Source organism: Pongo abelii, chromosome 6 (genome assembly GCF_028885655.2).
Source record: "Pongo abelii isolate AG06213 chromosome 6, NHGRI_mPonAbe1-v2.0_pri, whole genome shotgun sequence".
Taxonomy (NCBI): Eukaryota; Metazoa; Chordata; class Mammalia; order Primates; family Hominidae; genus Pongo; species Pongo abelii.
The window spans coordinates 146,942,866-146,957,845 of NC_071991.2; the positions used below are offsets into that span (position 1 = coordinate 146,942,866).

Sequence of the window (14,980 nt, forward strand, 5' to 3'; positions counted from 1 at the left end):
TTTGACCTATTGTTCCTAGTTTTTATTGGGTATCATGAAGTTAATTATTCATGCATTTCATAGATACGTAATTGCTTTCTAGAACTACAGTCACATTCCCTTGACATGGGTATTTTGGAACAGTAATCAGTCAAATTTAAAATGAAAGTTTAAATTTGTATTCTTGGGATTTTGTAATTTTAGACCCACCCAAGACTTATACCCAGGATGGTGTGTGTTTGACTGAATCAGGGATGACTCAGTTACAGAGCCTCACAGTTACAGTTCCAAGAAGAAAACGGTCAAAACCAAAATTGAAATTGAAGATTATAAATCAGAATAGCGTGGCCGTCCTTGAGACCCCTCCAGACATCCAATCAGAGCATTCATGGGATGGTGGAATGGATGATAGTCGAGGTAATACTAATTTATTTTCCATGAAATATGTGTGCAAGAATTAAAGCATATAAAGTAACTTTTGAAATATGTGTATGATTTACCAAAGGATAAATCACACTGACTTAGATAACCCCTGATGTGACCCTTGCCATTTCCAAATGAGTGATCTTCTTAGACCTTGCCTTTTCAGGTTCTCTTCCTTCCACACATTTTAGAACAGACCTACCTTACAGAAATCTCAAGGAGCACCATATCTTTGAAGATCACAGGTGGGGAAATACAGAGGGCTTGACTTTAGTTTGCTAGATAACGACATAAACCTTCTCAGATACTGTGAGCTTGGATAATACCATGTTTAAGTTAAGGTAGTTGATGCATACATTCTAGAAATGGAAAAGCTGTCATTTAATATTACTTCAGGTATAACTTCATATTCACCAGTATGCATCATAAAGTATTGGTTTATAAACATTTTCTTGATCAAAGTAAATATAAGGTTTTTCTAGCTGAATTATTTTTTTTTTGGTTGGGAGACAGGGTCTTGCTCTGTTGCCCAGGTTAGAGTGCAGTGGGACGATCTTGGCTTACTACAACCTCTGCCTCCTGGGTTCATGCGACCCTCCTGCCTCAGCCTCCTGAGTAGCTGGGACCATGGATGTGGCCACCACGCCTGGCTGATTTTTGTATTTTTTTGTAGAGATGGGGTTTTGCCATGTTGCCCAGACTGGTCTTGAACTCCTGGGCTCAAGCCATCTGCTCTGCTCAGCCTGCTGAATTCTTGAGATAGCAAAATATTTTAATAGTAACCTAAAATCCAATATGAGTTAAAGAGGATTACTGTAGGTTTGCTCATTTTTGGGGCGGTTATTTATTTTCAGCTGATTCAGAAATGAAGTGATAATTATTTCTGTTCCATTATATTTTATTTCATAGTTTTTTTTTTTTTAAGGGACAGTGTCTTGTTACGTTGCCCAGGCTGGTTTCCAACTCCTGGGCTCAAGTGATCCTCCTGCCTCAGCCTCTCAAGTAGCAGGTACTATAGGCATGCGCCACTGCAACTGGCTTTGAGACAATAGAATTTATTGAATACCTACTGTATGTCAGTTGTTGGAAATCATATCAGTGTACAAAGCAGGTAGAATTCTCTGCATAGAGTTTGTATTTTAATGTTAGGTAACCCAACTCTTAAAAAAAAATCAGTTAATTATAATGTGTTTGGCAAGTCCCATGGTAAAAATAAAGTTTGATAAAGAGGAATTGCCTGGCCAGGCACAGTGGCTCATGCCTGTAATCTCAGCACTTTGGGAGGCCGAGGTAGGTAGATCACTTGAGGTCAGGAGTTCGAGACCAGACTGGCCAACATGGTGAAACCCAGTCTCTGCTAAAAATACAAAAATTAGCCGGGCTCAGTGGCATGCACCTGTAATCCCAGCTACTCGGGAGGCCAAGGCAGGAGAATCGCTTGAACCTGGGAGGCGGAGGTTACAGTGAGCCGAGATTGCACCACTGCACTCCAGCGTGGGTGACAGAGCAAGACTCTGTCTCCAAAAAAAAAAAAAGGAATTGGAAGTACAGACGGGTGTTTAGGGTCCATATGAACAGAAAGCAGTATTTGAGCACAGATTTTAAAGAGGTGAGTGAGTGAGCCACTTGATTACCTGAGAGAAGAGCATCCCAGACAGTGAGGAAGCCAGTGTAAAGGCTCTGGGTGAGAGTGTGCTGAGCGTGTTTGAAGAGTGTTGTGGAGACCAACAGAGTGAGCAGAGGGGACAGTCAGAAGGTGAGAAGATTAGAGATGTGAGGACAAGAAGGACGGCTCAGTATATCTCACACAACCATAAGGTGATGTGTCAGTAGTTTGTGCTTAATAACAATGGAATGGGAGGCCATTGAATGTTCCTGAAAAGAAGAACACCATGATCTTATTTATATTTTAAGAGGAGCACTCTCCTATGATATAAGTAGATGATTAGGTGCAAGAGTTATGACAGGTAGATGAGTGAGAAACAATGGTCCAGGTGAGAGGTAATTGTGGCTTTGAAAAGGTATGTCTTTTGTGGCCGGGCTCGGTGGCTCATGCCTGTAATCCCAGCACTTTGGGAGGCCAAGGCGGGTAGATCACCTGAGGTCAGGAGATCAAGACCATCCTGGCCAACATGGTGAAACCTTGTCTCTACTAAAAATACAAAAATTAGCTGGGCATGGTGGCAGGCACCTGTAATCCCAGCTATTCGGGAGGCAGAGGCAGAGGATTGCTTGAACCCAGGAGGCAGAGGTTGCAGTGAGCCAGGATCGAGCCACTGCACTCCAGCCTGGTGACAGAGTGAGACTCCATCTCAAAAAATAAATAAATAAAAACATATGTCTTTTGTATGTTCTTGATAATTTTTGTTTTGTAGTGTGTTTTGGGTCTATGTTGCTGGGAGAAACACTTTCTGATGCTTGTATGTAACTGATTTTCAGATACAATTGAACAGGTAATTTGATTTGGGGGCTTGGAGTTTGCAAAAAATTAGTCCATATACTTAGGAGGAATTGATCAGATCAGCATTAACAAGAATTTCCATTTCTGAGGATGTTAAAAAATGTCTGAAAAAGGTTTCCATAGTCTCTTAAATTTGGGAAGTGCTCCATTTCACAAAATATGAAAGGTTTCTTGATAATAGTACACATTGTTTCCCAAATTATGAGATTATAATACCTTTTAAAAACAACACAAAAGACCTTGGAAGGTTTTCCTTGTGACTACCACTTGTAAACACTGAGAAATGGTGATATGTTTCAATTTCATATTTTCTCATTGACTCGTATCAGGGTAAAAGAAAATCAGTTGAAAAATTACCCTTGCTTTTTTAAAATTTACGTGATAAAATAGCCCATCTGAATTTACTGAATTTGTCCTTATTTTTATTGAATATGAAAAAAGATTGTTTAGTGTGTTGGATGTTAAATGCTAAGACAATTTTAGAATTTAAGGAATTGAATATACAGTATTTTCATGACTAGTCCCTCATGTTCATTTACATGCCAGGATCTCACATCCTTTGCAGAAGGAAAGGTACATTCCTAGGGATAAATAAATGCATGTTACTTGGACAACATTTTTGCTTTCTGTTTGCTAACTAAAAATCCCTTTTAAAAATTTAGTATTGCCACACTTTGCCATATTAAAAATGTTTTAGATTACTATATTATCCTGAAACTACATGTACACACACACCCCTAAAATAAGTTTTATGGTATTTCATATGCCTCTACAGGAGAAAAAGTAGGAAAAGAATACAATCATCATAATAAGTTCTTATTACATTATGCTGAGATTTCTAATAACGCTGCCCTTTTCTGGGTATTTTGTATTAAACCTAAAATTGTGATGTTTTAGACTGTTTCACTAACGTGTTTTGATAATGTCTCAGTATCCTTGGGAAAGCATTATAAAGTAGTGGGCAATGATGAAACCTACTCTGGATGTTTTTAGGCAAATTTTTTAACTTCTCTGATGCTAGTGTTCTCATTTATAAAATAGGTGAACCAGGATGAGCCCATAGGATAGTTGTGCTGATGAGGTGCAAGGATGCATGCCAGGCACCCAGCACTGGCTCTTCCCACACATGGAGTGCTCAGTAACCGTGAGCTATTAGAATACAAGTGCTCAACCAGTGCTTCAGCAATTGTGTTCTGTGTCCAACAGAACTCAACAGAATCCCACGCTTGTCTTTATATGTGAATTCAGTTCCTTTTGAGTTAGTAAGAAATTATGTCTGTGTTGGGGTAATTGAACTTTTAGGATGAGGGAATTGTCTGCCACAATTATTCTCTGAACTTAATGTTTCCATGTCTTTTTCTTCATTTTGGAAGTTGTGGAAGAATTATAATGAAAGAGTATATAGACGTTTTCCTCTGTATTATAGCATATCTGACAGTTTCCTTTATTAAAAAGTACAATATATTAGGGAGAGACTTGATGAATTTAAAATTAAAGTTTGAAAAGTAGTATTGACTGTAAGTGATCTTCAGCTGTGCAGTTTTCAACTTGAGGTTGTCAGAATGTAATATTACACATTATATTACACACATCTACAGAATCCAAACTGTGATGTTCCTGGAGTATTGGTACAATACCTATGACTTTTTGTTTCTATTGATTTTTAACTCTTCTAATAACCACTTCTTTAAGAAAAGTCATACATCATCACTTTGGTGTATCAGAAACAAATTCCTTATGCAATAAAAGCATACTTCTTTCTCATTCACCTACTGGGATCTAGAAACCCTGTTAGTGCAAGAAAAAAATCCCAAACCTCAATAAAATAACACTCTGTTTGTCTCACGAGTGGAAACACAACACATTTCTTCTCAACTGGTGGTCCCAGATCGACCATCACAGTGTATGGATGTGTTTGGAGGTGTGGGAATAGGACTGCACTGAGGCTCTAGAAGGCCAGCAGGTGGGGCAGACTGAATGAAGGGAGGGGACTGGCATTCAGTAACTACTGGAGAGTGGGAAGAGTGAAGTAGACTATCCATCTGGTGAAGGTGGCTGCTTCCTTGAGGTTTGTTACTTTCTGTAATGTTAATTCCCTCAACTTTTAAAATTTGATTTTAGACAAGTTATACATTCAAATGATTTAAAATTGGAAAATAATAAAAAGGTAAACAGTGAAGTCTCTCCCTTTCCCCTGCCTTTATGCCCCCAGTTTACATCTCCAGAAACCTCAGAGGTTTCTTGTGTAACCTTCCAGATGTGTTTTATGCATGTACAAGGAAATATGTGTGTGTGTGTGTGTGTATGTGTGTATATATATATATATATATATATATATAATTCCTTTTGTCTTACTACTTTTTACTGTCCTTCATTTTTTTATGGCTGCAAATATTCCTTTGTGTGGAAATATAAGCAATTTAATTTACCTGTTCTTTCCCCTGTTGATAGACCTTTGGGTTTCTTTCAGTCTTTTTTTTTTTTGAGACAGAGTCTCGCTCTGTCACCCAGGCTGGAGTGCAGTGGCACGATCTTCGCTCACTGCAAGCTCCGCCTCCTGGGTTCACGCCATTCTCCTGCCTCAGCCTCCCGAGTAGCTGGGACTACAGGTGCCCGCCACCAGACCCGGCTAACTTTTTTGTATTTTTAGTAGAGACGGGGTTTCACCATGTTAGCCAGGATGGTCTCGATCTCCTGACCTTGTGATCTGCCCGCCTCAGCCTCCCAAAGTGCTGGGATTACAGGCATGAGCCACTGTGCCCGGCTTTCTTTCAATCTTTTACTGTGAATAGTACAATGAATCACCTGGTATATTTATAATGTTGTATGTAAGTGGGCCTGCAAAGGTGAATTCCTTGCTAAATCCAAAGACATAATGCATTTGAAACTGTTTTTGGCAGGTAGGATACAGTTTTTTTTTTTTTTTCATTTATTTTTATTGTACATATCTGAGGTATACAACATGCTTTGTATACGTAGTGAAATGATTACTATGGTCAAACAAATGTCTGTATCCTTCGCCTTCCATAGTTACTCTCTGTGTGTGTACACCTAAAATCTCTTTCAGCAAATTTTCAGTACACAATATTATTAACTATGGTTCTCATGCGGTGTATTAATTTGATCTCTAGAATTATTCATCTTACCTAACTGCAGATTTGTACCCTCCGACCTACTTCTGCCCATCCCACCCATCCCCTACCTCCAGACCCTTGATAACCACCATTCTACTCTCTGTACATTCAGCTTCTCACCCCCCTGCCTCCCATTCTGCTTATTAAGTGAGATCATACAGTATTTTTCTGTGTCTGGCTTACTTTATTTAGCATACTTTCCTCCCGGTTCATCCATGTTGTCACAAATGGCAGTATCTCCTTTCTTAAAGCTAACTATTCCATTGTATAAAGTCCTCATTGTCATCAGTAAGTTCTTAGAAACTGTGGTTAAGAGGGGAAAAAAAGTATGACAACTGATTTTTTTTTTTCATTTTGCATTATGCCAAAATTAGATGGAAGGAAACAGTGTTACTTGAGGACCTGCCGTATGTTCATTTAGCTTAATGTCTCAGTTCCCAAAAACCTATTGATGACATTAAGGGAGGACTTAATATATGTATATACACATGTCACAATTTCTTTATCCATTCATCTGTCCTTGAATGGGTAAGTAAATTGTCCATTAGGACACTTAGTTTGTTTCCATATCTTGGCTATTGTGAGTAATGCCGCCATGAACGTGGGAGTGCAGATGTCTCTCTCAGATGCTGATTTTATTACCTTTGAATATATGCCCAGCAGAGGCATTGTTGGATCTTATGGTAGTTGTGTTTTTATTTAAGGAAACTCTATACTGTTTTCAATAATGGCTATACTAATTTACATTCCTATCAACCATGTACAAAGGTTTCTTTTTCTACACATCCTCACCAACACTTATGTCTTTGCCTTTTTGATAATAGTCATTCTAAGAGACATGAGATGATATCTGTTGTGGTTTTAATTTTCATTTTCCTCATGATTATGATGTTGAGCATCTTTTCATATACCGTTTGACCATTTGTGTGACTTTGGAAAAATGGCTGTTCAGGTCCTTGCCTATTTTAAAATCCAGTTATTTGGGGTTCTTTTGCTACTGAGTTGTGTGAGTTCCTTATATGTTTTGGATTTTAACCCCTTATCAGATGTGTGGTTTGCCAGTATTTTCCCCTAATCCCTGTACTACCTTTTTACCCCGTTTTTTTTTTTTTTTTTTTTTTATTGCTATGCAGAAGCTTATTTGCTTGATGTAGTCCCACTTGCTTGTTTTTGCTTTTGCTACCTGAGCTTTTGGTGTGATATCTGAAAAATCATTGTCAAGGAGGATATCAAGGAGTTTTTCTCCTATATTTCCTTCTAGGAGTTTTATGGTTTCAGGTGTTAGGTATTTAATCTGTTTTGAGTTGCTTTTTATGTATGATGTGTAAGACAGGCATCAGGTCCAGTTTCATTCTTTTGCATATAGATATCTAGTTTTCTTACCACTACTTATTGAAGACACCATCTTTTCCCTATTGTATCTTATTGGACTTGTCAAAAATTAGCTCGTAATATATGCTTAGGTTTATTTTTGGGCTCTGTATTCAGTTCCATTGATCCATGTGTCTGTTTTTATGCCAGTACCGTACTGTTTTGATAACTATCACTTTGTAATATAACTTGAAATCAGGTAGTGTGATACCTTCTACTTTGTTTTTCTTTCTCGAGATTCTTTTGGCTATTCAGGGTCTTTTATGATTTAATACAAATTTTAGAATTGTGTTTTCTATTTTTGTGAAAAATGCCTTTGGAAATTTGATAGGGATTGCATTGAATCTGTAGATGACTTTGGATAGTATGGACATTTTAACAATATTCTTCCAATCCACAAACATGGGGATATCGTTATATTTATTTGTGTCTTTAGTTTTTTTTCTGTTTTTTGAGACAGAATCACGCTCTGTTGCCCAGGCAGAAGTGCAGTGGTGTGATCTCAGCTCACTGCAACCTCCGCCTCCTCCTGGGTTCAAGCAATTCTGCTGCCTCAGCCCCCCAAGTAGCTGGGATTACAGGTGCCTGCCACCATGCCTGCCTGGCCAATTTTTGTATTTTTAGTAGAGACAGGGTTTCGCCATGTTGGCCAGGCTGGTCTTGAACTCCTGACTTCAGGTGATCTACCCGCCTCGGCCTCCCAAAGTGCTGGGATTACAGGTGTGAGCCACCATGCCCGGCTGTGTGTCTTCAGTTTATTTTGTCAATATTTTATAGTGTTTAGTATATAAAGCTTTCACTTCCTTCATTAAATTTGTTCCTCAGTGTTTTATTCTTTTTGATGTTATTTTAAGTGGAAATGTTTTCTTGATTTTTTTTTCAGATCATTATTTGTATGAAGAAATGCATCTGATTTTTGTATATTGATTTTGTATCCTGCTACTTAACTGAATTCATTTATTCTAGTAACTGTGGAATTTTTAGGGGTTTCTACATACAGGATCATGTCATCTGCACACAGGGATGATTTTACCCCCTTTTTTCTGCTGATGCCTTTTATTTCCTTTTCTTATGTGATTGCTCTGGCTAGGACTATGTTGAATATAAGTGTTAAGAGTAGACATCCTTGCCTTGTAGCAGATATTGAAGAAAAGCTTTCAGTCTTTCCCTGTTGTAGGTTTGTTTTTGAATAGGCAATACCTGTGCATGATATAAGAAATACAAAGGTCTTAAAAAGAGTGAACAATGTTAAGTTAGCCTACCTTTTGGCCATCCCTTCATTGGAAAGAACCAGTGTTTTCTTATAACTTTCCAGAGATTAGTCATCTAGATACAAGTATGTATATATGGGAGAATTTCTCATATTTGGGTGGTATGGTCTTTTTTTCTTTTCTTTTCTTTTTCTTTTTCTTTTCTTTTCTTTTCTTCTCTTTCTGTCTTTCTGTCTGTCTTTCTTTCTGTCCTCGTCTCGTCTCTTCTCTTCTCTTTTCTTTGTTTCTTTTGATGGAGTCTTGCTTTGTTGCCCAGGCTGGAGTGCAGTGGCGGAATCTCGGCTCACTGCAAGCTCTGTCTCCCAGATTCATGCCATTCTCTTGCCTCAGCCTCTGGAGTAGCTGGGACTACAGGCACCCGCCACCACGCCCGGCTAATTTTTTGTATTTTTAGTAGAGACGGGTTTTCCACCGTGTTAGCCAGGATGGTCTCTATCTCCTGACCTCGTGATCTGCCCGCCTCAGCCTCCCAGGGTGCTGGGATTACAGGCATGAGCCACCGTGCCTGGCCGATATGGTCTTTTTCTTTATTTCAGCCTGTGGGAAATCAGAAGGCCTTGTGAAGATGTTGGTTAGAAGAGACTTTAGCCTTCAGTGATACAACTTGTGTTAGGGCACTGTATGTGCTACTTTATGCCATTTGTCTCAACATGTATGCTTAGTGGTGTCACTATGAACCTCATCAATAAAAGTGCTCTCTTGGTTTTTACTGTCCTTGTGTGCATTGTTTCAGGTGAAAGGTGGTCTTTTGTACTAGATCCAGTGCTATTCTTGGCCACAAACCATTACATATGATTAATTTGGGGATTTCCTCTTCATCATCCTGGAGATCATCTTCTGTTCTCTCCTGTGTTACACGTGTTTTCTGCAGTTTCATGAATTTCTCTTTATTTCTTCCGTCAATTTGGGTGGAACGTATCTTCCATAGCTCCCTGACAGAGAATGTGTGGAAGGTAGGTTTTGAGCATTATATACTTCTGAAAATGTCTTTATTTTACCTTCCTACCTGACTCATCTTTTCCAGGTTGGAAATACATTTTCATTTATCATTTTTAGTCAATTGATCCACTGTCTTTTAGTTTCTAGTATATGAAGAACTCGGTTCTTTCTGTGTGACCTGTGTTTTCTTGGAAGCTCTTAAGATTTTAGGAAATTCTTTGTCCTCAGTGTTCTAAAATTTCATGAGTATAATGTCTGTTTTGGTCTATTTTTGATTTTTAAAATCTGTTTTGTTAGGCACTGAGTGGTCTCTTTCAGTCTGCTGTCTTATATCCTTCAGTGGTAGGAAATGTTCTTGAACTATATTATTGATAACAATTCCCTCTCTTTTTCCGGAATTCTGCTTTTCAGATGTGAAACGTATTCAGTTTTTCTCTGCTTCTTTCCAATTCATGTCCTTATTTTATCTTCCTCTACTGAATTTTGTTTTTATTTCAGTTATTTCAAGAGCTTTCTTTCCTCCCTTTGAATGTTTCTTTTGTAGCATCCTATTCTTGCCTCATGGGTATCTTATATTATCCCTCAGAGGATTTTAATCTTTTTTAAGATTTTTTTTCTTCCTACTTAGTCTGTTAATTCCAAATCGTCTTTTATGTTCTCAGGTCTCTGTCTTTTATGTTACAGATCAGGGGTGTTGCAGATCTTCTGGCTTCCATGGCCCACATTGGAAGAAGCATTGTCTTGGGCCACACATAAAATACACTAATGATAGCTGATGAGCTTTTTTTAAAAAACAAAACAAAACAAAAAAAACCATAAAAAGTCTCATATTGTTTTATGAAAGTTTATGAATTTGTGTTGGGCTGCATTTAAAGGATCTTGGCTGCAGGTTGGACAAGCTTGTTATAGACCATCGTCAGATAATCTTTATGGTACATGCATGATTAAAAGTGAAGAACTAAAGATGGAGACTGGATAGATAGTATTTTTATTTTTAAAAAAAGGAATTAAGTAGTTGATTAGAAAGCTTTCAGTATGTGGTGGTGCTTGTCGATTTGTAAGTCTAGTGGGGTGATTTGTGCTGACCATTTGGTGAACCCTCTGGTTTCAGTATCTTTAGATGTTCTTCTTGAACTGATCAGGTTCCCCACAACAGTCTTTTCAAACCTCATACTTGGAGGCTAGAGATCTGGCTGCTAGCTTTCTGAGAATTCAGTGGGGAAACGTGGGGTCCGGCAGCAGGAGCGGGATGGGGTTGTCCACATTTAGTATGCCCATATTTTCTTGGTCCTATTTTCAATCTTCATCCCATTGTTCCATTTAAGGTCACCCAGGAATCCTGCATTCCACAAATGAGAGTAGCAGCTTCTCAGTGTGTAAACCTAGGAAGCAGGTGTAGGGAGTATGACTTCTGCAGATAATTAAATCTCTTGTTGCTTCGGGTTTCTCCCACTTATTTCCAAAGGTGGCCAGTTTTCCTAGTTTCTCAGCCTTCTGAGGATTGTTATAAAGTGGATTCTTTTTTTCAGTTCTTTCTGCTCTCAACTGAGAATTTGCCTTTGTTAAGTTGTTTTTCTCCTTTCCTATTGTCTTTTTTTTTTTTTTTTTTTTTTTTTTTTTTTAAGGAGATTGGGTCTTTTTCTGTTGTCCAGGCTGGAATGCAGTAGCGTGATCATAACTCACTAGCCTCAACCTTCTGGGCTCAAGCAATTCTCTTCTCCCACCTCAGCCTCCCAAATACCTGGGATTACAGGCATGCCACCATGCCACAGCTTGATTTTATCTTTTAAAAATAGATTATTTCAGTGTGTTTTTAGTAGGGTTTCAGGAGAATGTAATTTTAATGTATGAATTTAGTCTGCCACCTTAACCCAAAATTCCCTGTCATTAACTTTTAGGTGGGTTTATTTGAAGGAAAACAATTGGTATTGTCATCTTTGCTGCTTGTTTTTTTCAGTAATTTTCTTTTTTCTCTTCTTTTCTTTTTTTTTTTTTTTTTGAGACGGAGTCTCACTGTTGCCCAGGCTGGAGTGCAGTGGCGCCAACTCGGCTCACTGCAAGCTCCGCCTCCCGGGTTCACACCATGCTCCTGCCTCAGCCTCCTGAGTAGCTGGGACTACAGGCACCAGCCACCTCGCCTGGCTATTTTTCTGTATTTTTAGTAGAGATGGGGTTTCATCGTGTTAGCCAGGATGGTCTCGATCTCCTGACCTCGTGATCCGCCCGCCTTGGCCTCCCAAAGTTCTGGGATTACAGGCGTGAGCCTCTGCGCCCGGCCTTTTTTTTTTGAGAGATGGAATTTCACTCTCGTTGCTCAGGCTGGAGTGCAATGGCATGATCTCGGCTCACTGAAACCTCCGCCTCCTGGGTTCAAGCAATTCTCCTGCCTCAGCCTCCTGAATAGCTGGGATTATAGGCGTGTACCACCATGCCCAGATAATTTTGTATTTTTAGTAGAGACTCACCATGTTGGTCAGGCTGGTATGGAACTCCTGACCTCAAGTGATCCACCTGCTTTGGCCTTCCAAAGTGCTGGGATTATGGGCATGAGCCACCGTGCCTGGCCTATAAACTTTTCTTTTCATGGTTGAGTCATAAGTCCATAGCCATTATTAGATTGGCCTCAAATATAGACCAAATATAATAAAAAAACAAAAGACAAATACCCTGTTCATGGCATTACAGAAATATGTTATCTCTAATACTGAGAATATTGAAGGAGTTAACAACTTGATTTTAAAATGTATTTGATAAACATGTCTTTTTCCTGTAATACAATGTAAAGCATATATAACTTGGAAAAGTTTGATTACCATAGTGTTAAAATAGCATTCTCTAAAATAGCATTCTCTAAGCATTCCATTTACCTCATTCAGTGAAGTATTTATTGAACATGTATTAGGTATCCTACTAACAATACATCTGTTACTAAGAAAATCTGTGTACCTGTTCTCATGGAGAATATAGTCTAGCAGGGACACAGATTTGAAAGAACCAATAAAAATGAAGCATGACATTCATACATAGGAGCATACAACTGTTTGACATAATCTTATCTAAATATCAGGAATTCTTTAATACAGTGAAGTTTAGAATAAATCCTGAAAGACAAGTTAGGTAGAAGGCAGAAATTGGGGAAGGTAGTGGAAGAAAGAGCTTGATGCATTCAAAGAACTGAGTATAGTTCCCCGGTGGGAGTGAGATGAAGCTGGAAAGTTTACAAGAGACTGTTGTAATGGGCCTTGCAATTTGAAGTTTATTTTGAGGGCATTGGGAAGACATGAAAGGATTTTAAGCAGAAAATTGATACATATTTATAGAAAGATCATTTATGCAGTAATTTAAAGAACTGATTGGAGAGAGGTAAGCTTTGAGGTGGGGAACTAGATAGGAGCATGTTGTATTAATAGTGAGTCATCTGAGGTTGGACTAGACGGTAGTAGAGAGTGATAAAATGCATTTCAGAGGTATTGAGGAGTCTTGGTTGTAGGAGGAAAGAGATTAGGAATGATTAAGGTGGTCTTCCAGGCCTCTGTCTTCTCCAGGTTACATTTCCATGCCTTTTAATGATGATAGGCAACATGGGAAAAAGGAGAAAGTTTATTTTAAATTAGTAGTTCATTTTGGATATACAGTTTTCAGTAACTAGGTAATATCAATTATAGCTGTGGTTGAAGCTCAGAAGAGAGTTCTAGTCTAGAGACCTGGACCTGAAGACATAATTAAAAGCAAGTGAATTTGTTAAGTGCAAATGGATTGCACTTAACAGAACTCTGAGTTCTATGTTCCCCTTCTCTGATTATGTTTTATTTCATGGGAACACTGCACTAAGCAGCACAATTTCTACAACCATTTGGGGCTGCTTCTATCTCCTTTCATACTTTCCCTACCAACAGGGATGTACAATTAAAATGGCTCAGCAACAACCCTACTTTTTGTTCCCCATTATGTAGGGATTATATATTTGATAGGTTTTTCCAGTTTTGTGTATACATTTACTTTTTTCCAGAAGGAGAACTTATGGATTGTGATGGAAAATCAGAATCTAGTCCTGAGCGGGAAGCTGTGGATGATGAAACTAAGGGAGTGGAAGGAACAGATGGTGTCAAAAAGAGAAAAAGGAAACCATACAGACCAGGTATAGTGCCTGAGGTAGACATTTCAATATCATCAAAACTTGGTTAATTTAAGAAAAATACAATACTGAAGACTTCAATTAAAATTAAATATTCAGGATTAAGAACTGTCTAAACAAAAATATGTGCACATAAATTAAAGAACTAAACTATTTGAATACGACTTTTTAGCTCTAGAGTTCTTTATTTTGAATATGTGAATACTTCACAATGAATCATTATTGAATGCCTTATCCCAAATGTTAACCATTTTATTAAATGCTTTACTAGATTGGCTTTTGTTCATACTTGGACTTTGAAGGCCATTTATATAGTTCCTCTGGATGTGTACTTCTGTAACACTTTTAATTTTCAGTATTCACTTTCTAATATCTTTTTTTGAAAAAACTTATTTCAGTGTTTGTGCAGGAGTGCCAGTAAGTATACAGTGTGAAGGGGAACAAGACAGAGTTATTATGGCTCCTAGAATTTATAGTCCAGTTAAAAACCATGACTGATTAAACACTCATTTCTTATCTGCCTCAGGAGTGGAGAGAAAAGTGGTCTTGCTTGTCAGTTTTATTTGCCTTATTGGAAAAAATTATTAAAATTGTCACAATACAGAACTTGTAGTCTTTTATGTATTTATTTAAAAAATTTTTTTTCCGCTTTTCACACGTGTTGAGTAGGCTTTCCTTAGGCAGTTTATTAATGTCAGTATACCAATGAGGTTTTAAATTGGATTCGTACAATCTTTATGCTTCTTATTGCTTATATTTTATTGGTAAGAGTGATCTAAATCCTTTTGATATGTAAGGAAGAACTTTCTTACTTCATTCGTATTCTATGAGACCTTAAAAGATAACCTGTCTTTTAAATAGGTTGTATCTATAATAAGGACCTAAGATTAGTTGCTTCTAAATCATTTTATGAAAATGATTTCATTTCCTCCTAATCATGAGGCTTATACGTGTACTTTTTTAGACATTGCAGATTTCTTCCAGGAACTTGTATTTACTGTTTTTCTTCTTTTCCTCTGCCTCACATGTAAGTCAACCCTCTAATTGAGGGACCCATTAGGTCATGGAGTATATTGCTAGACAGCGATATCATTTCACAAAAGCTTGTAGTGTTGACTGTGTACCAGACCTCTATTCTGAGCACTTCACTTATGTTATTTGTCCTTTTAACATATGTATGAGAAGCTGCTTTGTCTTACCGCCATTTTTAACCAGTGAAAGAACTGAGGCATTGAGAAGTATTTAGTGAGTAAGCAGAATTACATAG

General features: G+C 38.0%; 1 protein-coding gene across 1 annotated transcript in view; it reads left to right on the plus strand.

The window, feature by feature from the left end:
- The window catches only part of LOC100432889 (histone-lysine N-methyltransferase 2C-like), a 105,007-nt gene that overhangs the window by 18,952 nt on the left and 71,075 nt on the right, over positions 1 to 14,980 (plus strand). Inside the window, 2 exon segments of the mRNA XM_063725810.1 lie at positions 184 to 396; positions 13,588 to 13,716. Coding sequence (XP_063581880.1) covers positions 184 to 396; positions 13,588 to 13,716 — 342 coding nt within the window.